Genomic DNA, 27,769 nt, shown 5'->3' with positions numbered 1-27,769 from the left:
CCTTCGGGAGGGTGGGCGCCGCCCGCCCGGCATCCGCGGCGCTCCGGCCTCTACGGCCAGGAGGTGACGCGGCCCCCGCGGGAGGAGCCGGGGAGGCGGAGGGGCGGAGGAGGCGCGGGCGGCGGCACCGAGCGGCGGCGGCGGCAGCAGCAGCGGCGGCGTAGGGAGCGGGCCCTCCGCACCCACTCCACGGACCACAGGGGCGGTGGCAGCTTGAGGGGCTCCAGACGGGCGCGTTGATGTGGAAGGACCCGCGCCCGACCCTGCTGCGCGTCGGAGGTCGCTGGGATCCGGGCGCTGGCAGCCGCGAAGCCCCGGCCTCGGGACTGTCCGCCACTAGCCCTTGTCATCCCTACTCCGCTTTCGCTTCCCCGCTCTAGCCCGGAGGGGTGGTCTTCAAGGCTACCCGGCCCCCCACCCCCGGCCCTCTCCTCTTCGTTTCTGGAGGGGGGTCCTCCCTCCGCGGAGCCGGGAGCCCAGTGACGCGTCGGCCGGTGGGACGGCTCGGCAGCTTCTCTGGGAAATTTGCCCCTGCTTCCTCACTCTCCTCTGCGATCCCGCCTCGGCGCCCCTCTTGGCTCGCGGGACGCTGCCTCCCCGGCACTCGGAGCGAGTTCCCGGGACTACCCCCAGGGGGCTGGGTCGCAGCCACCCGTCTCCGCTCCCGAGCGGCGCGCGCGGGGCCCCCGCCTCCGCCGCGGCCGGACACCCTCGCGCCCCGGGCCGGCGCGCCGCCCTCCCGCCCGCTCCTTCCAGTCACCCCACCCTTATCGCCGTCCCCGCCACCTTACTCCACCACCCTCCCCGCGCCCTCCGCGGCCGGGCCCGGCCTCCCGCTCCTCTTCTTGCTCCAACAGCTCACTTGCCAGCCCTTCGTCCCCCGGGGAAAAAGAAACATTTCTCGGAGCGCACTCGTCAGCCCTGCCTTCCCCCCACCCCGCCGCGCTCGCCCTCCCCTCCCCTTCCCTCCCCCCTTTTCCATCTTGGGGGAGGGGGGCCGTCGCCTGGGATTGAAGGCCATTGATTTGTATGTATTTGTCCCGGCGCCGGAGGCTGCCCCAGCCGCCCGCGCGGGTGCCGCCGCCGCCGCCGCCGCCGCCGGTGGAGTTGCCTCCCGGCTTCCCTAGGGTGGTTGGACTCCACCAAACATGTCGGCTCCTGTCGGGCCGCGGGGCCGCCCGGCTCCCACCCCGGCGGCCTCTCAGCCGCCTCTGCAGCCCGAGATGCCCGACCTCAGCCACCTCACGGAGGAGGAGAGGAAAATCATCCTGGCCGTCATGGATCGGCAGAAGAAAGAAGAGGAGAAGGAGCAGTCGGTGCTGAAGTAAGGATCTGACTCCATCTTCCCGCCTCCCTCCCTCCCTGCCCTCCGCCGTCCCCCCCACCTCGGTCGCTGCCCTGCGGCCGCCGGCGCGCCCGGGGATCGCCGCCCTTCCTTCCCACCGGCGGCGCCTGGGCCACGAGGGTTGCGACCGCCGCCGGCCGCCGGGGCTAGCTTGCTGGGGCTGTCAGAGCGCAGGGGTGTGTGTGTCGGGGAGGGAAAGCGCCGAGGCCGGCCGCGCCGAGCCTGTGGGCGTTGTACTTTTCCCCCGGCGTCCTTCCGGCTTGCCCCGCCGGGCCAGTTCGGCTGCGGGCCCCGGCGGGGCTCGGGGTTGAACACTCTCCGCGCGTCCCTGGTCGCTTCCCGCCGCCCCCGCGCGGAGGCAGTGACTGGGGCGAGGAATCCAATATGGCCGTGCACAGGTGCTCCCCGGGCCGGGACCCGGGCGGAGGCGCGCCGGCCGGGGAGGAGGGCGCCGCCGGGGGGCCCGTGGGCCCCGCCTCCGCGGGGCGCTTCTGCCCCGCCAGCCTCTCCCACTGCGGGAAGAGCGGCGCTGCCCACTGTCGCCCCGGGCAGGAGGGCGGCGGTGCGGGCGAGGGGGGCCTGTAATAAACGCTGTCGTGTCTCGGGTGGGTGTGCGGTCGCCGCCATCTTCCAGCCCCTCCCCCTCGGCGGGTGTGTAACACCCTGCACTCTGCCGCTCTTCCTATTTGCAACTAGTAAGTCTGCGTAATCTCGAAGAGGCTCCGAAGGGACTCCAGTTCCTCCCGTTACTGCAGCGTGGGATGCTCCCTACCTTGTGAAGTTCTGCTCCTCGTGCTCGTAGTCTAGGCAGCGGGATCTTGCGGAGGGTGGGACAGTGAAAGCAGCACCCAGGCACCCAGCACAGTTTAGTGACGGTGTAACTTCAGCACCAGGGAACTGTCCAGAGAGAGAAAGATCTGTAGGCGTTTGAGATTCCTTTTCTTGTCAGTCTAACAAAGAGATGTGTTTCAGCAGGTTTGCTTTTAAATGTTTTACGGTTCTTTGACTTCTCGGTTACTACGTGAAGGAGATTGTGCACAGCATGTGTAACCTTTTTTTAAAAATGTTTTTTCAGCTCAATTCTTTCATTTTTTGAGAAATGCATTATTCATTAAGATTATACCGAATATGCGACAGTTCTTTCGTGTCGCCTATTTCTAAATTATGCTTTCCGCATATTCTCCACAGAAACACATAGCTGAAAGTGTAGAGTTCCTCTGGGACGGAACTAACACACTGACCTCTAATCATGTAAATTCCAAAAAACAGGTTGTTGAATTCAGTATTCCTTAGCACTTAACAAAGAAACAATTCTCTCTACACATATATTTACATATTTTAATGAAAAATACTACTTTAAATTATATAACAAACTTATCAAATATCTTTACCTGTCCAAGAAAAATACTAGTTCTCAAAAAATACTGAAGGACTAAGAGCAAATGTGCTTCTAACATACAAACTGAAATAAAGAATTGCTTCTTCAAAACTAATTTCTGGGTTTGAATAGTTGTTTGGCAATGTGATTTACTAGTAGGCTTGGGAAATGAAAAAATAGTAAGAGATTTAAGTAGCTTATTTCAACTAGTAAAAAATAAAACAATTATTTTAAAGAGCTTTTTGAGCATACTTCTAACCTTTCTTAACTTTACTAACAATGTCAAGCTTTTGATGACTTAGAGTTTGATATTTGGATATATGAATCTGTATTTTCTTATAATTGTTATAAGTATTGCCAAAATGATGCTCAAATTAAATGTGGTTTTATTTGTTTGACTCATATTTAAATGTAGGAGGTGTTTTTATTTTTTTATGGCATGCAGAATTATGGTATTTATTGGCTAGTTCACTGTAGTTCCAAATCTATTTATTTTTCCAATATATAGCAACTTAAATGAACTTTTGAGTACTAAATTAAAAATTATTTAAGGTGAACTATATGTTACATTAGGAGAATGTGAAAGGGTTTTTCCAGATAGGTACGTGTGAGTATTTTACTTTCCTGTGTAAACCTACATAGTGTGCAAATGCATATAAAGTTTGTGCATTCATATTTGCATAGTTTAGGTAGAAGCAAGCATTCTCTAAGACCATAGTCATACAGTCTATGGAATTATATTGATGAAAAATCTGTTTGTGTTTATGTAAAATATCTATTTGCATCTTTACCTAACTCAGACTTGGAAGGAGTCATACCTCAAAATGATATACATGGTTTCAGAATTAGTTTTGTATCCACTTTAACAAGAAACTATTTGGAGGTTAAATTATAATATATTTGAAACTTTAATTTTTAATGTTCTTTAAAAATACTTTCACAGAAGCCAACATAATATTGTAAAGCAATTACCCTTCTATTAAAAGTAAATAAAAACTACTTTTGGCTTTCATAATAAAATAAGATTAGACAAGGAAGATTAGGAAAAGAATAGACTTTATAATAGAATGATAAAAATGAGACAGATTGTTTTGAGGATTTTGACCATTTACTAATATTTTCAATATTGGCTATTAGGTTACAAATGCTATTTATAAGAAAAAATAGTACTAATATTCTTCAATGATTGCTATTTGCCATTAAATTTTAGGGGCCATTTGCTTGGTCATGACTATACTTTGTTTCTCTTTAGTGATGTCTGTTTAATTGCATGTTAACATTTATTCTGAGAGAAGGTCATGGGGAGAGAGAAAAACTGAAATTCAAACTAATGTCTGCTGCCTTTTAACAGCGATGCTAAAAAATGATTTTGCTGTGTGAAAAATTGAAACCATTGGATGAAAATATTTTTGCATGATCTGTGAGTTTAAATATTCATATTAAGTATTCATACAAAGCAGAATGTGGATACCCAAGGGCATAAGATGATGTACTAGATTATAAGAAGAAAATAATTAAAACTTTTATTTACATTTTTGTCTGTGTTTGAAAAAGACAGAAATTAAGTTTTATTGATACTTAATATATAGATTGACAATGCAAAGATGCATATAAGTAAATATACATATTTTAAGAAGTTAGTGCCTGACATATTTTTAGTGAGAAAGGTGAGCGATCAAAACTGATTGAGACCATTGTAGTATATTCTCTTCTAAGGAGTGTGGATAATTAAAAACTATTTATATTTAATCATTAGCAGTTTCTTCACGGCCTAGCTGAATATTCACATATTCTAGAAGTCTTTGGTCATCATCCGATGTTACAGTTTTACATATGAGTGAGATATTAGGTCTTTGGAAGCATTTTTATATCCAATAGATCCTTCAATGGATCAACAATTACTTTTTTTTAATCCTTACATGAATGCCTTTAACAGTTTTAGTTTGGATAACTCAGTGTATCAGTAAAATCTATAATATTCTTTTACTGATTAAAGTTTTTAAGCCTTGTCTTTTAAGATTGTAAACTTCTTGAGGGCGGGAATAAGAATGTACTCTTCTTTGGAGCCTCTGTTTTGTAGTATCCTTAACACCTGCACATGGTACGTATCTAGTAAGCAATGTTGATTTAACTTCGAGTAATGTTCATTAACAAGAAGCTTACCAAACTTACTGAAAAAATGAAATTTCTTGGACAAAGTGCGTAATTTATTTAAAGTTTATATTTTCCAGTGAGTTTTGTTCTTGTTACTATTTTTTGTTTGTTTTGGGTGTGATGTGAAAAAAATGTAAAGTAAACCCACTGAAATCAATAGAGAAGTATTTTCAGTAAATATTTATTGAGCTTTCTGCTATCCTTGTATCATAGTCTTTTAGATGAGATGTTTTTGGAACAAATTAGAAATTATGTGTTTCTTGCCATGTAAATTATCTTTTCAGCCACAGTTTAGATTTTCTGTTAATGTCGAAGGGATAATTTGCTCTCCTAATAAAAGAAAATGATAAATAAAAATTTGCATGATAGATCAAGGTAATGATTTAGATTACATTTAAAACATAGGTAAGAAGTTTTATATTTTTTAATATTTCAATTTTAAAGTACTTTCCAAAGTCAGTTTATAAACTTCTTTACTTAATAGGTAATATATACATATGATACAAAATTTTTAGCTACCTATTTTCCCTTTCCAGAGGCAACTCCTGTTGCCAGCTTATTTTATACTCTTTCAGAAATAGTCTTTGCTCTAGAGTAGATATGTGTGTATATCAAATACTGTGTGTATATATATGTGTGTACACATGTGTGGACTTATATGTGCAAAGATAAAAGGTACAAATATGTCCTGCAGTTTAATGTTAGGAGATCAATTCCACACCCATGAATATATAACTCCCTAATTCATTTTAGGGATATGTTAGGGATATTAAGCTCAGATATGCAGATGACAGCACCCTTATGGCAGAAAGTGAAGAGGAACTAGAAAGTTTCTTGATGAAAGTGAAAGAGGAGAGTGAAAAAGTTGGCTTAAAGCTCAACATTCAGAAAACGAATATCATGGCATCTGGTCCCCTCACTTCATGGGAAATAGATGGGGAAACAGTGGAAACAGTGTCAGACTTTATTTTGGGGGGGCTCCAAAATCACTGCAGATGGTGAGTGCAGCCATGAAATTAAAAGACGCTTACTCCTTGGAAAGAAAGTTATGACCAACCTAGATAGCATATTGAAAAGCAGAGACATTACTTTGCCAACAAAGGTCCGTCTAGTCAAGGCTACGGTTTTTCCTGTGGTCATGTATGGATGTGAGAGTTGGACTGTGAAGAAGGCTGAGCACCGAAGAATTGATGCTTTTGAACTGTGGTGTTGGAGAAGACTCTTGAGAGAGTCCCTTGAACTGCAAGGAGATCCAACCAGTCCATCCTAAAGGAGATCAGTCTTGGGTGTTCATTGGAAGGACTGACGCTAAAGCTGAAACTCCAGTACTTTGGCCACCTGATGCGAAGAGTTGACTCATCGGAAAAGACCCTGATGCTGGGAGGGATTGGGGGCAGGAGAAGGGGATGAGGGAGGATGAGATGTCTGGATGGCATCACCAACTCAATGGACCTGAGTTTGCGTGAACTTCGGGAGTTGCTGATGGACAGGGAAGCCTGGCGTGCTGCAATTCATGGGGTGGCAAAGAGTCGGACATGACTGAGTGACTGAACTGAATTCATTTTAATGGCTGTATGTGTGCCTGTGCGTACATGCTAAGTCGCTTCAGTCATGTCCCACTCTTTGCAACCCTATAGACTGTAGTCCGCCAGGCCCCTCTGTCCATGGGATTCTCCAGGCAAGAATAGTGGAGTGGGTTGCCATGCCCTCCCTTCTCCAGGGGATCTTTCCAACCAAGGGATCAAACCCGAGTCTCTTATATCTCTTGCAATTAATTGTACATATATCATTTTCCATATGCATGAATTTGTCTCTTGAATAAATTCCTAGAAATGAGATTCTTTGATCAAAAGGTCATAAAGTGTAACCGTTATATTTTTATAATGTATAAAATAAAAAAATTTACATTTTAATATTGTCACATTTGCTTTCATAAAGGAAGTATGCATAAGTGACATATGCTAGGGAGATTTTCATATATCCTTGCTAACTCAGTATGTAGTAGTCTTTGCCAATAGTTTTGGTGGAAAATATGCCATTCTAAAATTTAATTGCAGTTTTCTTATTATCAGGGAGGTTGAGAGCCGTTTACATTTGTTTAGAGCCTTTTGTATTTCTTTTTCTGTTGGTCATTTTCAGTGATTTGTGGAAGCTCTTTATTTGTCATTTGTTTTATGACCTTGTTTATGCCTTTTTTTTTACTAGTCAAGATTTTTTAAGATGTATTTAAATTTATTATTATTATGATTGCCTTTGGGTTTTATGATATGCTTAGGATGATCTTCCTCTTTCTAATATTTAAAATACCATATTTTTTCTTACAGCTAAATGAGATTTTAAGTGTGGCATGTCATCTAATTATGTAATTTAATCATGAAGAGTTAAATAAAAATCATTACTGTACATGCAGTAACCATGGTCATTGCCAAAAATTGAAACTCCGTAGTTTCTAAGGATTCAAAATGCATTTTAAAACATTGCCATTATATGAGAAAATACCTAATAAACTTTTCATATATATTCTATATTTTAAAGTAATTAGGACAATTAAATAGTATCTTCTTGTTGATAATATATATTGATAAAATTGATTGTACAGTATGATGAAGAGAGAGGTAGTGGAGGGAAGTGTGATAGGCCAGATGAATTTTGACTTGAAATCTTACTTTACTAACTAATAACTGTAAGGTCTTGCTTACGTTAATAGGCTCTCTGAGGCCATGTTTCCTCATCTGTATTATCTGAGTAATAACACATGTCCTGAAGGATTGTTGTAATCAATATATACCAGGTGTCCTGGCACAAGTAGGTATGCAATAAATCATTGCTACTAACTGACTATAGATAGGGGTCTCTAACCCTTAATTCTGGGAGAAGGTAATGGCACCCCACTCCAGTACTCTTGCCTAGAAAATCCCATGGGCAGAGGAACCTTGTAGGCTGCAGTCCATGGGGTCGCTAAGAGTCGGACACGACTGAGCGACTTCCTTTTCACTTTTCACTTTCATGCATTGGAGAAGAAAATGGCAACCCACTCCAGTGTTCTTGCCTGGAGAGTCCCAGGGACGGGGGAGCCTGGTGGGCTGCCGTCTGTGGGGTCGCACAGAGTCGGACATGACTGAAGCGAGTTAGCTTAGCTTAAACCTTAAGTCTGTAGCACTCTTGGATGAAATCTGTCCCCCCGCCCTTTCTTTTGAGAGATTCTTTTTGCTGCCTACTCGGAAGTCAAAATATGCCTGGAGGACTTTTAGGTGACTTCATTCTTTGTCAAGGGCTTCCCTGGTAGCTCAGTTGGTAAGGAATCCGCCTGCAGTGCTGGAGACCTTGGTTTGATTTCTGGGTTGGGAAGATCCCTTGGAGAAGGGATAGGCAACCCATTGTGGTATTCATGGGCTTCCCTGGTGGCTCAGATGGTAAAGAATCTGCCTGCAGGGTTCGATCCCTGGTTGGGAAGATCCCCTGGAGGAGGGCATGGCAACCCACTCCAATATTCTTGCCTGGAGAATCCCCGTGAGCAGAGAACCCTGGTGGGATATAGTCCATGGGGTCCAAAGAGTTGGACATGACTGAGAGACTAAGTACACACATTCTTTGTCTAGAAAGCTAGGGACAAGGAGAGGGAAGGTGAATTGGAAGCAGTTTCCCTAGCAGAAAGCATTATTAAAGAGCCTGATAACTAAGGTGATGGTGGTGTTCAGTTACTCAGTTGTGTCTGACTATCTGAGACCCAATGGACCGCAGCACACCAGGCTTCCCTATCCTTCACCATCTCCCGGAGTTTGCTCAAACTCATGTCCGTCGAGTCAATGATGCCATGCAGTCATCTCATCGTCTGTTGTCCCCTTCTCCTCCTGCCTTCCATCTTTTCCAGCATCAAGGTATTTTCTAATAAGTTGGCTCTTCACATCAGGTGGCCACAGTATTGGAGCTTCAACTTCAGCATCAGTCTTTCCAATGAATATTCAGGATTGCTGTCCTTTAGGATGGACTGGTTTGATCTTGCAGTCCAAGGGACTTTCAAGAGTCTTCACCAACACCACAGTTCAAAAGCATCAATTCTTCAGTGCTCAGTATTCTTTATGGTCCAACTCTCACATTCATACATGACTACTGGAAAAACCATAGCTTTGACTAGACGCATCTTTGTTGGCAAAGTAATGTCTCTGCTTTTCAATATGCTATCTAGGTTGTTCATAACTTTTCTTCTTTTTAACTATTACACAGTCTTTATTATATATGTTGGACTTAACTAGAACAAATTTGATTTTTTATATATCTTCTTACATCACTTCTAATGAACTTTTGGAAATGTGAGTGTATTTTAGGAAAATATACAAAGAAGATTAGCCTTGCAAATGACATGTTACAGTTGAAGATTCTGTTTCTCTTTATATGAGCTTACTGAATTATTGCAGAATTTCAAAAAGTGTTTTATTATGAAAGGGAGATAATTTTTGTTGGATTTTGTGATAGGAAATTCTAGAAATATGATTAGAGGTAGGGTTATTAGAAAGGGAAAGTTGAGAATGGGTTTTGACCCAGGAATGATATAATATTGTTCACCTACTTTCTGTCTAAAATTGTTGTCAAAAAACTGATGGACAACTAGATAGTATAAATTAGTCTAAGAATGAGTGGCTTTTATATATATGCATCTCAGACGCTCTAATTTATATTTTCCATACAACATAATGCTAGCTAAATGCTTTTTAAAGGCATTTAGAATTGAGAATTTATAGGGTTTATATATTATAAACATTTAATATTTTTGTGTAACACACGTATAGGTTCTGCTAAACAGAGATGCTGGATAAATGCTCCTTTACTCACAGGAAGAAGATGGAATTCTCTATGCCCTTTAGTGTTTTTTCCTCTAAGAAAACTTCTGTTCATCTGGGAGGGAGAAATAACAGTTTCACATATCCTGCAACTAGGCTTCTGGGATACTAAAACTGGGAAAAAAGGATACACTAAATAATATAGCTAGGTAGCAATATAATCACGATGGTGTTTATTGATACTTAGCACTTTGGTATTATTCAGTTGACAGATGGAGAAGATGCTAACAGCCCTCTTGTTTTGTTGGCATATGAGGTGTCTATTATAATAATTGTTGTAGTGGTTTGCTTCTCAGGCACATACATGAAAAATCTGTTTCATCACATATCACTCACACATAATTCCTTTTGACCAAAAGCTGAAATAGTTAATGCTTTTATTAACACAATTTTTTTTTTTCTGTCAAAGTGAATTTTGTTATGGAGGTAGCTAGGTGTTCCTCAAAGATTTATATTCCTTTTTCATAGAGTTACTGTGCAGTAGCTGTCTAGTCCTACCTTTTCCATCTCCCCTTGTATCTAGATGAGTTCATGTAATTAAGTTCTGGCTGATGACTCTTTGTGACACTACGGGCTGTAGCCTGCGAAGCTCCTTTGTCCATGGGGATTCTCCTGGAAACAATACTGGAGTGGGTTGTCAGGCCCTTCTCCACGGGATATTCCCAACTCAGGGATTGAACTTGCATCTCTTGCATCTCCTGCATTGGTATCTAGATTCTTTACCAGTAGTGCCACCTGGGTACTAAATTTTATTATCACAAGTTGACCTCTCTTCAACGATTGCCTGGTCTAAGCTAACTAAGTCTTAATGCAGCCATTGATTCTTGAATACAGAATTTATCAGGACATGTCTTTTCCATCCTGTTGGTGACAAGTTGCTGGCTATACCCTAACTGAGGATTTGTTGAAGGTTTGAGAAAATGCTAACACTGTACCTTAACAGAGATAGTTGCTCAGGGAGTTAAAATAGCATATAGGCTTATGATGAGACAGAAGAATTCACAATGCTAAGGATCCATTTTAGAACAAACTGAAGCTTCATGTTAAAAGTTTTGCAGGTTGAAGGCTAGTAATTAAAGTCTGTCTCCAAACTGAAGTGTAGGAAGAGTTACAGAACTGGGAGGTGAATTTTTATACAGTTGAATGTTGTTGAATTGTATCATTGCATGTTACATATTACCCCATTCACCATTCCAAATGTCCTCACTTTTCCACACTTTGCTGAACACTATAGGAGCTGACCTCTGTGGATTGCACCAGCAGGTATCCCTGTTCTTAGACCTCCGGTTGGTTTCTGTTGATGTGAGACATTGGCAGATTGTATGGAAGGAGAATGACATCAGGTTGTTTGTTCCCAAGTTTCCTCCATACCAGTCTGGTGGCCCTCTTAGTACAGCTATTTTCTTCCAGTTCTGGAAATTGCTTTCCTCTGTTGCTAGCTGTCATACTGTACCATCTCTTGTTGGTTTCCTTAAATCCTGCTCACATCTTTGTAAAATGTACCTTTATTAAGCTCTCCTTAGTTACTCAGTTTGTGCCATCTGTTTCCTGCCAGGACCCAGACTGATACACTGTAGTTCAGTAAAAATTTATTTGGATTATGAATGTGAATGAATCGTGACTTTGGGTATTCATAACCCACCTCCTTCTATATAATCATAGTAATCTTTTTACAAATCCTTCTCTACATCATGTTCTTTGATTATGCGCATCCTCTTGCTCTTTTCCCGATGTGCTGTTCTGTGTCCAGCTCTATTACTGTGAAGAGATACATCTCTTGGATGTATTTCCACTAGTTGGGTGTCTCTCCTTTCAATTTTCGTATCATTCTGTAAATAATTTTTATAATGTTTCTGATATTCAATATTAGTTACTAATCTCTATGTTCTTCTTAGTATAGCTGGTTTCTTTGATGTCAGGGACCAAGTTTTAATCATCTTTTTATGCCTAGTGTAGTACCAGGTGTGTAGTTGTCAGTCAATAAACATTTGTTAATAAAACATGGTGGCCATGGCAGTCATTCTAACTTCCTCACCCTTCCTCAGCTCTCAAGTATAATCAGTTACCAAATCCTGTCTTTATTATCTCCAAAACATCTTTGAAATCTGTTTCTCTTCATCTTCATTGTCACTGCATTGTTTCATGCCTTTATTGTATTTTCCTTAATCATTTCCAAACAAGGATCTTTACTTGAGGCCCACTTCCTCTAGTCCAGCCTCTCTGTAATAGCCCTACACTCTGACACAGTTTGATTTTAATATCCTTAGTATTCTTTAGTGCCTTCCCATTGCATTTACGATATTGTCCAAACTTCTAGGTATATCATGGAAGTTCCTTTGTAATGTTCTATTAGTGATAAATCCTGATAATCTTTCATGAGCACTGTCTGTTTTAATTGTATTGAAGTGAGTTCCCTATTCTTTTTTTTATCTTCTGTTGTAGTTTGGCATATACTGTTCTCTTTGACTAGAAAGCCCTAACCACTTTCCTCTGGCTAAGTCCTATTGATTCTTAACTGAGATTCATCTCAGGTTTCCAACTTTTGGAAACCGGGCTAGATGACTCTTTGTGCTCATATAACTCTTATTATATACTTTTATTATACTCTTATTACCTTAATACTCAATAGCCAGCATTTGTTGAATGCTTACTGTGCTATTTTATATATTCGTTATCTGATTCACCCACTACAACCATCTTGTGAGATAGTTATTACTTTTCCCACTTTTACAGATAAAAAAAATGAAGGCTTAAGTTGGATGCTCAGAGTTTTCAGTAGGGAGCCAAGATGTAAGCCCAAGCAGTCATATTCCATCAGAATTTGTACTTAGAATCCGCCTGCAATACAGGAGACTCCAGTTCAATCCCTGGGTGTGGAAGATCTCCTGGATAAGGGAATGGCTCCCCACTCCAGTATTCTTGCCTGCGAAGTCCAATGACAGAGGAGCCTGGCGGGCTATAGTCCATAGGGTCGGTCACAAAGAGTCGGACACAGCTGAGCGACTAAGCACAGCACAGCATGATAGATTAAGCCACCGTCTGCTGATGTTCCAGTAGATACTTTTTTTGCTATAGTGTCAAGTATGTCTGTATTTGAAATAGTAGTTAGCATTTAAGAAAATTCTACCTCCCTTAAAAAAGATTTCTCTGGGCAATAATAATAGTGGTATTGCAGGGGTAGGCAGCCTTGAGGACAGAGCATCTTTGTTAAGACCAGGTTCACTGTCTAGAATATGAGATGGTAAAGTTGATTTCTAGGTGATAACAAATATAAAGAATATTAGCATAAAGAGTGTTAATATATGGCCAGTGACCACTCTTCAAACATGTTAACTCAGTTAAAGAATTGCCTGCAATACAGGAGACCTGGGTTCCATCCCTGGATCGGGAAGATGCCTTGGAGAAGGGAATGGCTACCGACTCCAGTATTCTTGCCTGGGAATCAACCTACCTTATTTTTAGTAAATACTTTTATGAACGCCCAATATTTTAATACCTGTTGAAAAGACATTGTTACTTTCTTTAATAAAGTATGACCTAGATCTTCCAAGGTTATAAATAGTGTCATTTTTATTAGTTTTCTGCTACTAACAAACTTCCTGGCTTAAAACAACAGAAGTTTATTATCGTACAGTTCTGTAAGTCAGAAGTCTGACATAGGTCTTACTGCTGCTGCTGCTGCTAAGTTGCTTCCGTCGTGTCCGACTCTGAGTGACCCCATAGACGGCAGCCCACCAGGCTCCCCATCCCTGGGATTCTCCAGGCAAGAATACTGGAGTGGGTTGCCATTTCCTTCTCCAATGCATGAAAGTGAAAAGTGAAAGTGAAGTCGCTCAGTCGTGTCTGACTCTTCCCAACCCCATGGACTGCAGCCTTCCAGGCTCCTCCATCCATGGGATTTTCCAGGCAAGAGTACTGGAGTGGAGTGCCATTGCCTTCTCCATAGGTCTTACTGGATAGAATCAAAAGAACTGGCTATATTTCTTTCTAGAAGCTACCCAGGGTGAGGGTAAGGGTGGGGGGTGATGGTGGCGATTGGGGGCTGAGGTGGGAGGGAATGTTTTCTTGCTCATTTGGGCTGTTGAAAGAGTTCAGTTCCTTGAAGTTAAATGACTGAGATTCCCATTTCCTTCAGCTATGAGCTGAATGCTGTTTTGACCTCCTAGAGCCCTCTTCTCTAGTCTTGCTCATAGCTTGCTACATCTCAGAACCAGCAATGGAGCATTGCGTCCTTCTCATGATGCCGTCTTGCTGACCCTTCTTCTACCACTGCCTCTCTCTCTGTCCACAGCTGGGAGAGATTTTTCTCTTCCAAGAATTCCTATGATTAGATTGGGCCCACCCAGATAGTCCAGAATAATCTTCGTATCTTAGTCAAAGCTCTAAAATCTCATTTACCATGTAAGGATACATATATTCACCTTCCTGGGATTAGAAAATGGACTTCTTTGGTGGCCATTATTCTCCTTATACTTCTTTAGTAAGTGCCACTAGATACAAGTTTGGAAATATGTCTTTTATAAAGGAGACACTGAGCTACTCATTTAAAAAAATGTATTTTGTATTAGAGACATACATTCTAGAATATCTCTGAAATTTTTAATTTTATTTTATGTTTTGCTTTTCCATAGGTTTATAATACTTTATTGCCCTCAAATTACTGCCAGCGTGCTCTTCACTTTTCATTTGTTTCCTCCTGAATTAAAATACTGGTCTAACGGGAAGTGGGGTTGGGGGCAAGCAGTGAGAATTGTTTTTGGCTCTGCACATAAGAAACACTTAAGTACTCTTCCTGAGTAGTCTTTTTAGTTAATAATTGGATTTATTTTTATAGATTGAGGAATATGTAATTTTTCCATATGACTAACATAGTGAAGAGTATTGAAACCTTTCCAAATGCAATATTTTCATTATCTGATTTTAAGACTCAGTATAAACTGATTTAAAAAGACTCAGTATAAACTTTTTATTGTAGTGTGAATAAATAAAGATTTGAATTTAATCTTTTGACGAGAATATAATTTTCATTGACATGTTTGGTTGAAGAACCATTTCTTACCCCACAATAAATGTGCTTTCATATATTATTTTTATTTCTTATAATTTTTAGCCAATAAGTCTGACTTAATGAAAGCATGTAGTATTTGAAAATGAAAATGAAAGTAGCTCAGTCGTGTCCAACTCTTTGGAACCCCACAGACTATACAGAATCCATGGAATTCTCCAGGTCAGAATACTGGAGTGGGTAGCTTTTTCCTCCTCCCCAGGATCTTCCCAACCCAGGGATCGAACCCAGGTCTCCTGAATTGCAGGTGGATTCTTTATCAGCTGAGTCACAAGGGAAGTATTTAGTATGATTTAAATTCTATATCAGTGGTCAAAATACAATTAATTGCTTTAACTTTGATGCATAAAATATTAAAAATAGCTATGAAATAGCTAGAAAAAGAAAATAGCCAAAGTTATCTTTCAAAACTACTAATACAAATTCATGTTGCAGCATGAGTTTTATATGTTGGGGTAGACGAGATATCACAGTCCAATCGGAAGACAGAAACTGCAGTAATAATTTGAATAGGGAAATTTTAATATAAAGGATTAGTAACTTGTAGCAGAGAGCAGCCACCTTCTTTAGAGCTGAGGCTGAGTACTCGAGGAAGGAACAAACTTGGAGAGGCCCTTTCCCCCATGGCTAAGGCTGAAATTCAGCCCTTGTTGGAAGGTGTGACGATGTCCCATTGAGCTGCCACCAGCTGAGATAGGCAAGAAATCATCTGAGGGGGTGTCGGTGGGGCTGCTGAGAGGTTGGCTAATGTGCTTTGCCAAAGTCACTGGGAAGCCACCTATAGGGTGTCTGTGAGACTTATTGGGATACTGCCTGCTGGGATGCTATTGAAATTTCTGGATCAGTTCCTGCTGGGTGTTGGTGAAACGTGTTTGCGTTCTGGTGAGAGTTAGTGCCCAGAGTGAGTGCCGCTGGGTATCCTGTAAGCTCCTGACAGCCAAGCATCGCAGGGAAAACAACAGAATTCCCAAATCCAGAGAGAGAAGCCCCTTCTTCCTTTTGCTCCAGCTCCCTCTACTGACGAAGCTTAACATTGCGCCAACTGGTAAAGGAGAACCGGTTGTAGAGTCTGGATTCAGTATTACTAAGTAGGACGAAGAAAGATGGATTAGGAGCTAAGAGACAACACACTGATAAATTAACTGTCCTCAAATTTCAGTAGCTTAAAACAACACAAGTTTCTTTTTCATGTTGTATGTTTTTATCTGGGTTGCTTGGGGTCTTTGCTCCGTGTCATTTTCATTCTTGAACACAGGCTGATGATGGATATGGTGTATGGAACGTTGAGAGCAGATGAAGAGAGAAACTAGTGAACTGCAGATTGTCTCTTAAAGTTCTCTCTCAGAAATATATATATAACTGCTGTTCACATTTCACTGGCCACAGTAAGTTGTATGATCATGCTCAACTTGGTAGAAAAGTGGAGTCCTACCGTGGTTAGAAGGAGAATCGAATTATTTGTTGAAAAGTATAACTACCACAGAATTGACAGGACTGGTATTAGAAAGTTTGTCAGTTCCTAGGATAGTTATTTATAATTCTCTTTTAAAATTGTTTAATTTGTTATGTAGTGTTTAGGAATTTTAGTGAAAAATAATATCAACATTAAAATTGATGGTGCTCTTAACTTCTGGAAGAGTGACCCAAAATCTGACAATGACTTTACTCCTTTGTATAAAATAGGGTGAAACATTAATATTTAAGCAGCAGGAAATATATTTTTTGAAGATTAGATACTGACTTTGTTTTTTAATTTTTGCATTAAATTTTTTATATTAACTTATGCTTACATGATATTATGTGAAATGTGAGATGTGTCTTTTTATGCAGAGAAAGGATTCTTTTTTCATTTATGGTCTGTCTTGGATAGGGGATAAAACAAGACTTAGGTGTCTGGATTAGAGTCCAAGCTATGTTATCTTGACGAAGTCACTTCAGCTCCTTAAGCCCTGGAAATGGAGATTGAAAACACACATCCAAAATTCCTTAACTGAATTCCATGGTGCCAGATGTGGTTTAGAATTCAGGTATTTTGAATTCTGTTTTGGGGCTTCCACTGTGGCTCAGCGGTAAAGAATCTGTGTGCAGTGCAGGAGATGCAGCTTTGATTCCTGGGTCTGAAAGAGTCCCTAGAGAAGGAGATGGCAACCTACTTCAGTATTCTTGCCTGGGAAACTCCATGGACAGAGGAACCTGGTGGGCTACAGTCCCTGGGGTCGCACAAGAGTCGGGCACGACTGAGCGACTAAATAATAATGGCAACAACCCTTTTTTTGGTTTTAGAAACATAAAGGTGCAACCACAGAAGTATGTAACTCTCAGTGGATCAGGACAGCAGCCCCTAAGCAAGTGCGTTTACATTTCTCTAGTGAAACATGTGAATATTTATAAGTAGGTTAAATAGAGATTACATAAAGCCTCATGCTATTAATAATTCATTTAGATCAAGAACTTTGGCCCAAACTTGCGAAAAAAGTTCTGTTTACAGAGCTTTTGGGTTTTGGAATCATGGGTAAGGAATTAGGGTTTGTGGTATCTTTCTGACAGGGTTACGGTGCCACTGTAAATGAAAGTGCCCACGAGCCATAAATTGTTATAATATGTTAATTGTCATAACTACAGTGGCCAACTGATGCTCTCATTGTCACCAGCCGTTTAGAATATTCCTATATTGATAGGTGCATGGAAGCTAGTTGGCAGGGGTCAGTTGTAAAGGACCTTGTATGAAGGACTGGTATTCAATTGATATGTCCCAGTAACAGAGACACTAGTTATTAAAATATTGAATCACTTTCATGCATATTGGTGACCTTTATTGAGAGAATGTTATATTGTACAGTGCACTCTGTAAGCATGGTGTGGATTAACATGGTCCTTGGAAGGCCCACAGTGACTGGAGCTGGAACTTCGGAGCCTAGTACTTCAGCGTTCCCTGTTGCTGGAGGTCATGGGGCAGGCCGCGGTGCAGGTAGTTTCTGTGGCACCATTTTTGGGGGAGGGGTCCTGTGACACAGGGGTTTCATGCACTGTGGGAAACAGTAGCCTCTATAGGCTGTGTGACAGTGACCTGCAGGCAGCAGGCCCAGATACCTTACAGCTTCAACAAAGTGCACTAGCAGTGACTAGTGACAATCATTTAAATGAGAAAGATGTTGGGAAAAGCTTAGTATGGTCCCCAATTTCAAATCATGGCCCCTTTAGTCAGATTAAATCAACACTTCTAAAATTTACCAAATGATTTGGAAACTGTTAAAATGACTGGTGTATAATGTTGCTATAGCTCTTACTACAGTAGTCCCCTTTAATCAGCTGTGGGTATGTTCCACAGCCCCCAGTGGATGTCTGAAACTGTGGGTAGTGCTAAACCCTATATATACTATGTTTTTTCCTGTATTATATAGTTTATATATTATAAAGTTGAATTTATAAATTAGGCACAATAAGAGATTAAGAATAATAATAAAATAGGATATACAACATTATACTGTTATAAAGGTAATGTGAATGTGCTCTGTCAAAATACTGTATAAATTTAATGCTGTTTCCATCTTATCATGCATATGGCCATAACTTTTGAAGTTTGAGATTCGACAGCAAAACTAGCGCAAATTTCTCTCTCCTTCTTCACAAGTTCACAGAGAATTGGATCTCACAGTAGATCTTAGCAACTTCAACCTACTGGTTTTTCGTTTATTATTAAGTTAAGAACTTTCACCATTTCACATAAAGAAACCCTTTATGGCTTCTCTTTGGCACGTACAAATTGCCAGTATCACTACCGTTGTGCTCTGGGGACATTGGTAAGTAAAATCAGGGTTATTTTGAACAGAAGCACTGTGAGAGTTGATCTGATAACCATGTAGGCTACTGAGTGACAAATTGGCAGAGTGAGCTTGGCAAAGGGACGATTCACATCCTGGGTGGGACAGAGCAGGACAGTTTGAGATTTCATCATGCAGTTCAGAACGGTGCACAGTTTAAAACTTATGACTTGTTTGTTTTTGAAGTAAACATTTTCCACTTAATATTTTTGGACTGCTGTTGGCCATGTATCACTGAAACTGCAGTAAGCAAAACCGCAGATTAGGAGGGACTACTATACACAGCAGAATTCTATTTAGTTTATTTGGAAAAAAATTTATTTTAATGTTAATTTATATATTGACACATATTTTATATGGTTGTATTAGTTGTTAAATATTTAGAACCATCTGTATTTTATGCTTTGTTAAGAAATTTGAATTTGTCTCACTGGCACATTTGATTGGAGTTTAAGATTTGGAACTAAGAGCACGGTAGTGCTTATATGTCTCTACAGTCTATTGGTTTACTGTCAGAAAATCTAGCTAGTGTGAGAATTCTCACCAGTGTATTTCCACTGGTATTGCTATTGTCTTGTATTCTGGGATCTTGTGGTTCTTTTTTTTTTGGATCTTATAGTTCTATCCCGGATTTGTCCTCTGTATAGTTCCAGAGTACCGTCTTAAAAATAAAATTTAAATCATTCATCTCCTAGTCTAAAGACTAGGATGAATTCTTTAGGCTTCCTCTTGCTTTGGATAAAATCTAGACTCCTTCCTTTCGCTCCTTCACAGTCTCTGCCTAAGCTATCTTTCCAGCTCACTGTCTGCCTTTCCCTTTCACAAATCTTTTCTTTTAGCTACAAAATTTTTACTCTTCCTGGAACACTGAAGTAGGGAAAGGGGGACCCTGTTATAAGGGGGACGAGTATGAAATATATAACTTAGTGAGTTAATATGTATACTATGTATATTGAATATTTGAAATTGGGGACGATTCAGTGGTGCCTTCATTAAAAAAGTTCTGTAAAAACCACCTTTTGAAGGGACCACTCAGATACCACTAAGGATGTAAAACTCTCATTACTCATTTTCTTCAACTTCAATAGAAATCTTATGGAATTATTTTGGAACACATGCTTCCAATCTGCCACCAGATTTTGCAGCAGGAATTTATATAACCATGCCATAGCTCAAACTGTCTCACAATTTACCATATGTTTCAATATTTCCAATGTTTTCAAACACTCTCCTCTTTCCCACCCTTTCTAGTTCACATTTCTCAGCTCTGTCCCGGCTTTACCCTGTAATTCTCATTCATTTCTGTGATTCATGAAAAATCTTTGTTTTATAGTTTTCCAGTTTAGAATCAATTCTCTATTGTTCCTCGTTTCCTGGACCCTTTTCTAGGCTATTAACATAAGCGATGCTTTATCCTCAGAACTCTTGATTCCTGATCTGTGTTCAGCAGTCTAATCTCGGTTCTTCAGAGCTTGCCACTGGTCTTTTACTTCTGTTGAAAGTAATCAGAGCCAGAAACATTGTGATTTAGAGCTGAGCTGGTTCCTTTAATAATATAAGATGGAATTCTAGTAAAAATTTCTCTTATGGATCCTGTTTTTATCTGTCTAGAATTTATGGGAATTTATGTAGTCTAAGTCAATTCAGATAGCGTATATAAGTATTTTATGAATGAAACTATTGATTTTTCTGCTTATTTTAATTCTGCGTTCCCTTAGCTGGTTTCAAGGAGTTAAGGCAGTCCTGTGTGTAAGCAGTGTAAAGAGGACGCTTTGGCATTAGTCAACTCTGGGTCATATCCTAGTTTGCCAGTTACTAGTTGTGTGACCAGTTTGTCAGTTACTAGCTGTTCAGTTGCACAGTTGTGTCCGACTCTTCACAACTCCATGGACTGCAGCATGCCAGGTCTCCTGTCCCTCACCGTCTCCCAGAATTTTGGGAATTTGAGTTTGCTCAAATTCATGTCCATTGCATCAGTGATGCCATCTAGCCATCTCATCCTCTGACACCCTCTTCTCCTTCTGCCCTCAGTCTTTCCCAGCATCAGGGTCTTTTCCAGTGAGTTGGCTGTTGGCATCAGGTAACCAAAATACTGGAGCTTCAGCTTCAGCATCAGTCCTTCCAATGAGAGTATTCAGGGCTGACTTCCCTGAAGGTTGACTGGTTTGATCTTGTTGCTGTCCAGGGGACTCTCAAGAGTCTTCTCGAACACCACAGTTTGAAGGTATCAATTCTTCGGCAGTCTGCCTTCTTTATGGTTCAGCTCTCACAACCATGTGTGACTGCTGGACAGACCATAGCGTTGACTGTACGGGCCTTTGTCGGCAAAGTGATGTCTTTCGCTTTTCAACACACTGTCTGGGTTTGTCATGGCTTTCCTTCCAAGAAGCAATCGTCTTCTGATTTCATGGCTGCAGTCACCATCCGCAGTGATTTTAGAGCCCAAGAGGAGGAAATCTGTCACTGCTTCCACTTTTCCCCCTTCTATTTGCCATGAAGTGATGATGTAGCTGGATGCCATGATCTTACTTTTTTAAAATATTTAGTTTTAAGCTGGTTTTTCATTCTCCTCCCTCACCCTCATCAAGAGGCTCTTTAGTTCCTCTTCGCTTTCTGTCGTTAGAGTGGTATTATCCACATATCTGAGGTTGTTGATGTTTCTCCTGCCAATCTTGATTCCAGCTTGTAACTCATTCAGCCTGGAATTTCTCATGATGTGCTCAGCATGTAAGTTAAATAAACAGGGTGACAACAAACAGCCTTGTTATACTCCTTTCTCAGTCCTGAACCAATCAGTTGTTCCATACAGGGTTCAAACTATTGCTTCTTGACCTGCATACAGTGTGACCTTAGGCAATTCACTTAATCTCCTGGCCTCTCTGTTGCTTTAACTGTAAATTGAGGACAATAATACCTGTTTCATAGAGTTGTGGTGAGATGCAAGTATAATGTACCTGGTATACTGAAAATTTATGATAAACATTAATAGGGAAAAATAGGCACCATGCTCTTTAGATTACTTTTTCTGCTGCCAATCTTGTGCTTGCCATTCCTGTATGAAATTGTATTTGTTTATATGAAGGTCACTCTTGAGGTTAGAAGATGAGACTAGAGTGAGAGGAAGTGAGAAGAACATAGGTGAAATTCATTTGGGTATTTGTCCTTGAACATTTTCTTCACTAAAGGAAATTTTAGATTGTTTGAGTATAACAGATTACCTTTATGAGTCTGAAAGGTGGTTAAAAAATTTTTTTAATCTAAATTTATTTATTTTAATTGGAGGCTAATTACTTTACAATATTGTATTGGTTTTGCCATACATTGACATGAATTCACCATGGGTGTACACGTGTTCCCCATCCTGAATCCCCCTCCACCTCCTTCCCTATCCTATCCCTCTGGGTCATCCCAGTGCACCAGCCCCGAGCATCCTGTATCCTGCATTGAACCTGGACTGGCGATTCGTTTCACATATGATATTATACATGTTTCAGTGCCATTGTCTCAAATCATCCCACCCTCTACCTCTCCCACAGAGTCCAAAAGACTGTTCTATACATCTGTGTCTCTGCTGTCTGGCATACAGGGTTATCATTACCATCTTTCTAAATTCCATATACATGCTTTAGTATAATGTATTGGTGTTTTTCTTTCTGGCTTACTTCACTCTGTATAATAGGCTCCAGTTTCATCCACCTCATTAGAACTGATTCAAATGTATTCTTTTTAATGGCTGAGTAATACTCCATTGTGTATATGTACCACAGCTTTCTTATCCATTCATCTGCTGATGGACATCTAGGTTGTTTCCATGTCCTAGCTATTATAAACAGTGCTGTGATGAACATTGGGGTACACGTGTCTCTTTCAATTTTGGTTTCCTCGGTGTGTATGCCCAGCAGTGGGATTGCTGGGTCATAAGGCAGTTCTATTTCCAGTTTTTTAAGGAATCTGCACACTGTTCTCCATAGCGGCTGTACTAGTTTGCATTCCCACCAACGGTGTAAGAGAGTTCCCTTTTCTCCACCCCCCTCTCCAGCATTTATTGCTTGTAGACTTTTGGATCGCAGCCATTCTGACTGGCGTTAAGTGGTACCTCACTGTGGTTTTAGTTTGCATTTCTCTGATAATGAGTGATGTTGAGCATCTTTTAAAAATAAGTAACATGCTAAAAATAGTTAATCAGAATCCTTAGCTTTTCTCTACTTGCCATTAGTAACCTGATATTTGTATCTTAAAATCTTTTTATAACTACTAAAAAGTAATAGAATTTAAACAATTGCTTTTTAAATTCCGCAGTTTATCCAGCTCTAAGCCCTCTATGGAATTAATTTGTGGTTTGACAAGTATGTATTTCAAAGCTGTTAATAACTTTTTCAAATTGATCAAAATAATAGTATTCCTAAATTTATATTAATTCTCTTTGACCATCCTAGGTGCTGAAATCACCTAGAGCACTGATTATGGTTTATACAAATAAAAATTTAGAGACTTCCTTGGTGATCCAGTGACTAAAACTCTGTACTCCCAATGCAAGGGGCCTGGGTTCAATTTCTGGTCAGAGAAACTAGATCCTACAAGCTCCAACTAAGAGTTCACATGCTGCGACTGAAGATCTTACATGATGTAACTAAGACCCAGTGAAGCCAAATAAATAAATAAATATTGTAAAACTTGAGAGGCTGTTTCATCTCAGTTTTAATTATAAAGAATAATAACAGTAAACATTTTTGGAAAAAGGCAAAATTCTGTATATTCTCACTGCCCTACACAATTGTTCATTTTTTATATATTCTTTTATCTTTTTCATTTATATGCATAATATATTTTACATATATGCAGTTATGGTGAATGTGCAGTTCCTTTAAAATTTTATTTTTGGTTTCACTGGGTCTTCATTGCTGTGCATGGGCCTTCTCTAGCTGCAGAGAGCCGGGTTATTCTCTGCTGTGGTGCGTGGACTTCTCGTTGCAGTAGCTTCTCTTATTGCAGAGCAGAGGCTCTAGGTGCGTGGGCTTTAGTAACTGCAGCGTGTGGGCCCAGTAGTTGTGGTGTGTTGCTCTAGGGTGTGGCGTGGGCTTCAGTAGCTATGGGGCAGGGGCTTAGTTGCTCTGAGGCATGTGAAGTCTTCCCAGACCAGGGATGGAACTCATGTCCCTTGGATTGGCAGGCAGATTCTTATCCACTGTGCCACCAGGGATGTCCTGCATGTGTCATTTTGTATTCTACTTAGTACTTTCTTATAAATGTTTTTTACTTAATAGGGTATCATAAATGTTTCTCCACTTGGGAATGACTTCTTTGAGCATTTACTGCTCCATCTCTATTATGTAGAAAAAGAGTAATCAATCATATTTTCTCATATGGCAAATAATAAAAAAGAACCTTAAAAATTCCAAATGGCTAATAATAAAGTTATAATCTTAAGCAGATACGTATTTACAGATTAAGCCAGTTATTAGTAAGTTATGTGTATGAGAAGACTGAGGGCAAGAATTTGTATGATAGATGACTCTATTCCTTTTTGAGGTTAGTTAGCATAGTACCTAGCACATAGTAGGTGTTCAGTAATAAGGTAATGAAGGAACTAAAGATGCCTTGTTTAGTTTGGGGTTTCAAGGTACTGGCAGAATGTATGAAGGGGTACAGGGACAGGGAATTTTATAGTAGTATTAGAATACTCCAAAAGCTGACCCTAAAGGTAAACCAGAATTAATCATTTTGGTGTAGCCAGAAATGAGGATGTGGGGTGTGTGTGTGTGTGTGTGTGTGTGTGTGTGTGTGTATGTGTGTATGGGAGAGACAAAGAGACAAACATATATACATAGATACATATGGGGGAAGCTCATGAGAAATGGTTTACTCTTCACCATAGAGGAGTAAGTATGAATGTCATGAATCTTCAGTACCCATTCTATGTTAATGGATTTCCTGCTGAACTATACAGGTTCCACCATCAGTTTTGGATTGAGCATTAACTTACTTGCCACCTGTTATTTGTCTAGAAAAGGTGTGATTGACTTTGATTTCTATACACTCTTCTGGATGAGGGGAACATAGGGTGCATAGGAGGGTCTCACCCGAGGACTGGAAGGGATTTTGTGCATGCGTGTGTATGTGGGTGTGATGAGTTAGGACTGAGTCATTCTGTGACTGTTGGTTATTTTCCTTATCTCTGTGCTGAATAAGTTAAGTAGATAAGTTGAGGATGGAGCAGTAGGCAGGAGCCAGGCAGAGATAAGACAGGGCAAAGAGTTCAGTTGTATTCTAAATAGAATGACAATTTAAGTGGATAGAGTTGAGTGGTAAGATGTAGGGGAAGTGATAGTGGAGAGTGTTTTAGAGTTGGGCAAGAGATGTAGCTGACTCATTGGAAAAAACCCTGATGCTGGGAAAGGTTAAAGGCAGGAGAAGGGGATGACAGAGGATGAGATGGTTGGATGGCATCACTGAGTTAATGGACATGGGTTTGAGCAAACTCCAGGGGATGGTGAAGGACAGGGAAGCCTGGTGTCCATGGGGTCGCCAAGAGTCAGACACGACCCAGCGATTGAACAGCAGCAACAGGAGAAGTGGCATACTTCTGTCTCAAGCAGGAGATCCCTTTAGAACAAAGGTGAAGTTTGATTGTGATCTCAACTGATTTTTTTTCAACTTTTCAGATGAGTTAAAATATCAACATTGCCTTATCGCTATCTTCTAAAACATAAACTGAATTTTTCTGGTTTATTATGTGATAATGATGATGCATTTGAAATGAAACATGAACCTAAAGCTATGAATCATAATTTCTATTTTAATTACAGTTGTTACTTGGCTTAAGTTTTTTGGGCTAAGATGATGTTACTCAAGTGGTGAGTTATGGTAGTGTTTATAGAAAATATTTTTTAAGTATTGACAATTGTAATTATAACAAAAATTGGATTCTAATAAAGAGTTATTGTTTCTAGGAAGTTATTGTGTTTGTACTTGTACTGTTGATTATTTAAATTGAAAATGTTCTACCTTTTTTTTGCCCTGTCATTATATTAATGACATAGATATTACTGATATACTTAAGGAATAAGTCCAGAAGAAAGAAAAAAAAAATGAAGAGAGAGGATAGAGAAATGGAATGAATGAATGAGAAAGAGAAAGCGTGGACAAAAAAGACTAAAAAAATGGAGTAATAGAAAAAGAGGCCCATGCCACTGAAAATTGTGCAACTAGGAAAACAAATCTGCTGTAAATATTTCAAATGAAAGGAATTTAATATAGAGAATTAATTACCAAAGTATTGGCAGGGTTGAAGAAACAAAAAAATCAATGATGATTTTACCAAAAGATCAGCAACTGCAGGAAGTCAATACCATTCCTGGGGCCAGGAGAGAAAAAAACCAAAACGATGTTAAATAGAGCTCATTCATATGTATTGTAGTGCTAAGATTGTTGAAGTACCATTGCCACCCTTGGGAGCTGCTGCTGCTTTGCAGGAAGCCCAGGAACTTGTGCTTCTAATGATGTTTGAAAACCTATAAGGTCTGTTGATAATGCAGGGCTCACCAAGAGGATGCTGGAGCCTGCAATCACCCACTACTACCCTTACCAGAGCTGCATTTCTGTTGTAGTAGCCAGCATTCGCATGATAGTGATCTGGTGCTGCTACTGCCGCTGGAGCCCGAGCCCATGATCAAACTTTTGCTGAGGATCCGGGACTACTGCTGATGCCTCTGCAGGAACTAGAAACAGAAGGAAAAAAGTAAAATGGTTTATTTTCTCCTGCCATCTGCTTTTCACCATTGTTTCCCAGTGGTAGAACCTGATTGGAAACCAGCTATTAAGGAAATGTAGTCTGCGGTCTTCTAGCCCCTGGAAGCACAGAAGGGAATGGAAAGACAGGAATGCAGCTGAGCCAACAAAGAACTGGCATAGAGAGAAGTTACAGGATATTGATTCTTCAGTCATAAGAGAAAAGAATTCTTTTTGCAACTTTTCTGAGTAATGTCAGGATCCTTTTTTTCTAGTTGAAAGAAGTTATAGGGATGGTAGAAAACCTTTGAAAGTAAGAGAGTTTTCCATTGAGGTTTCAATTAGAGTTTTTTAATTTCAAGAACAAAAAAATGGATCCTGGTTAATTTAAGAAGTTCCTGGAAAAGATGGAAATTGGAGTAGCTATGGATCTGGATAGAAGCTAGTGTATGCCTCTTCAAGGTGTTACTTGCTTTTTGTATGGACTGGCTTTTTTTGCTTATGGTTCACATTCCCAGTAGAGAAGCAGACTGGCCTACCTTTGGTTTGCTACCCACCATTGGTCAGAGGATGACATCATACCTTGACTGACAGCTACATCAGGGTTATTTGATTGTTGAAGAGTAGTTTATTAAAGGAATTTTGAGCTGTTAGAGGAGAATGAATACTCAGCAGGTAAAACCACAAGATAACTATTAACTGGGGCTTGTTTGCATTAGTCATAGGTAGCTTGAGACAATAGTCAAAGTTCTTGAGCACTTAATATATAATAGGCCCTCTGATCTCTTTTGATAATATATTTGAGGAAGTTGTCATTATTATCCTCATTTTACAGATGAGAGAAATTGAGAGGTGCACTTCTGGTGATGGTGGATTAGGCAATTTGGACTAACTCTACCACTCTGAGAACAACTAGAAAAGCTGGATCAAATATAAAAAATCATCTGTTTGAAGGTATCAGAGAGCTAACACATCAGTGAAGACTGTGGGGACAAGATCCTGGAGAAGAAGGAAGTCCAAAGAGGTGAGCGAGGCATGTGAAACTTTTTCCCCTTAGGAGGAACTTATGTTTCAGGTAGAGGTGGCTGAACATCTGAGAAGCTGAGAAGAGTTTTTAGCATAGTCATAGGGTGGACTAAGGGAGCAACAGTTTGAGTCCAGGGTCCACCAAGAGGGGAGATTTCCTGCTAAATCATCCATGCTTTGGTTTGGGACTCTGAAGGGCCATGCTGTAGGAGTAAGGGTGAGTCAGAAGTAGAATGATCTACTTATAAAATAAAATCTAATTTAGAACCAGCCATGTCATTGATTAGATTAAAGATTTCCAGGATTATAAGTGATTCTAGCCGTTTGTTATAACAAAAGCGAATCTTCTCTGAAGGAAGATAACATCATCCTAAGCCTCAAATAATTTCTGTAACTTGCATAAAATGTCTTGGC

General features: G+C 40.5%; 1 protein-coding gene across 1 annotated transcript in view; it reads left to right on the top strand.

Moving 5' to 3' along the window:
* Positions 1–1,148: 1,148 nt before the first annotated feature.
* The window catches only part of RIMS2 (regulating synaptic membrane exocytosis 2), a 595,573-nt gene continuing 568,952 nt past the window's right edge, over positions 1,149–27,769 (top strand). Inside the window, exon 1 of the mRNA XM_052651514.1 lies at positions 1,149–1,324. Within this exon, the coding sequence (XP_052507474.1) occupies positions 1,149–1,324 (176 nt within the window). The remainder of the gene's footprint in view (positions 1,325–27,769) is intronic.

This window comes from Budorcas taxicolor, chromosome 14, assembly GCF_023091745.1.
Source record: "Budorcas taxicolor isolate Tak-1 chromosome 14, Takin1.1, whole genome shotgun sequence".
Lineage (NCBI taxonomy): Eukaryota > Metazoa > Chordata > Mammalia > Artiodactyla > Bovidae > Budorcas > Budorcas taxicolor.
This window is presented reverse-complemented; position numbering and strand designations above follow the sequence as displayed.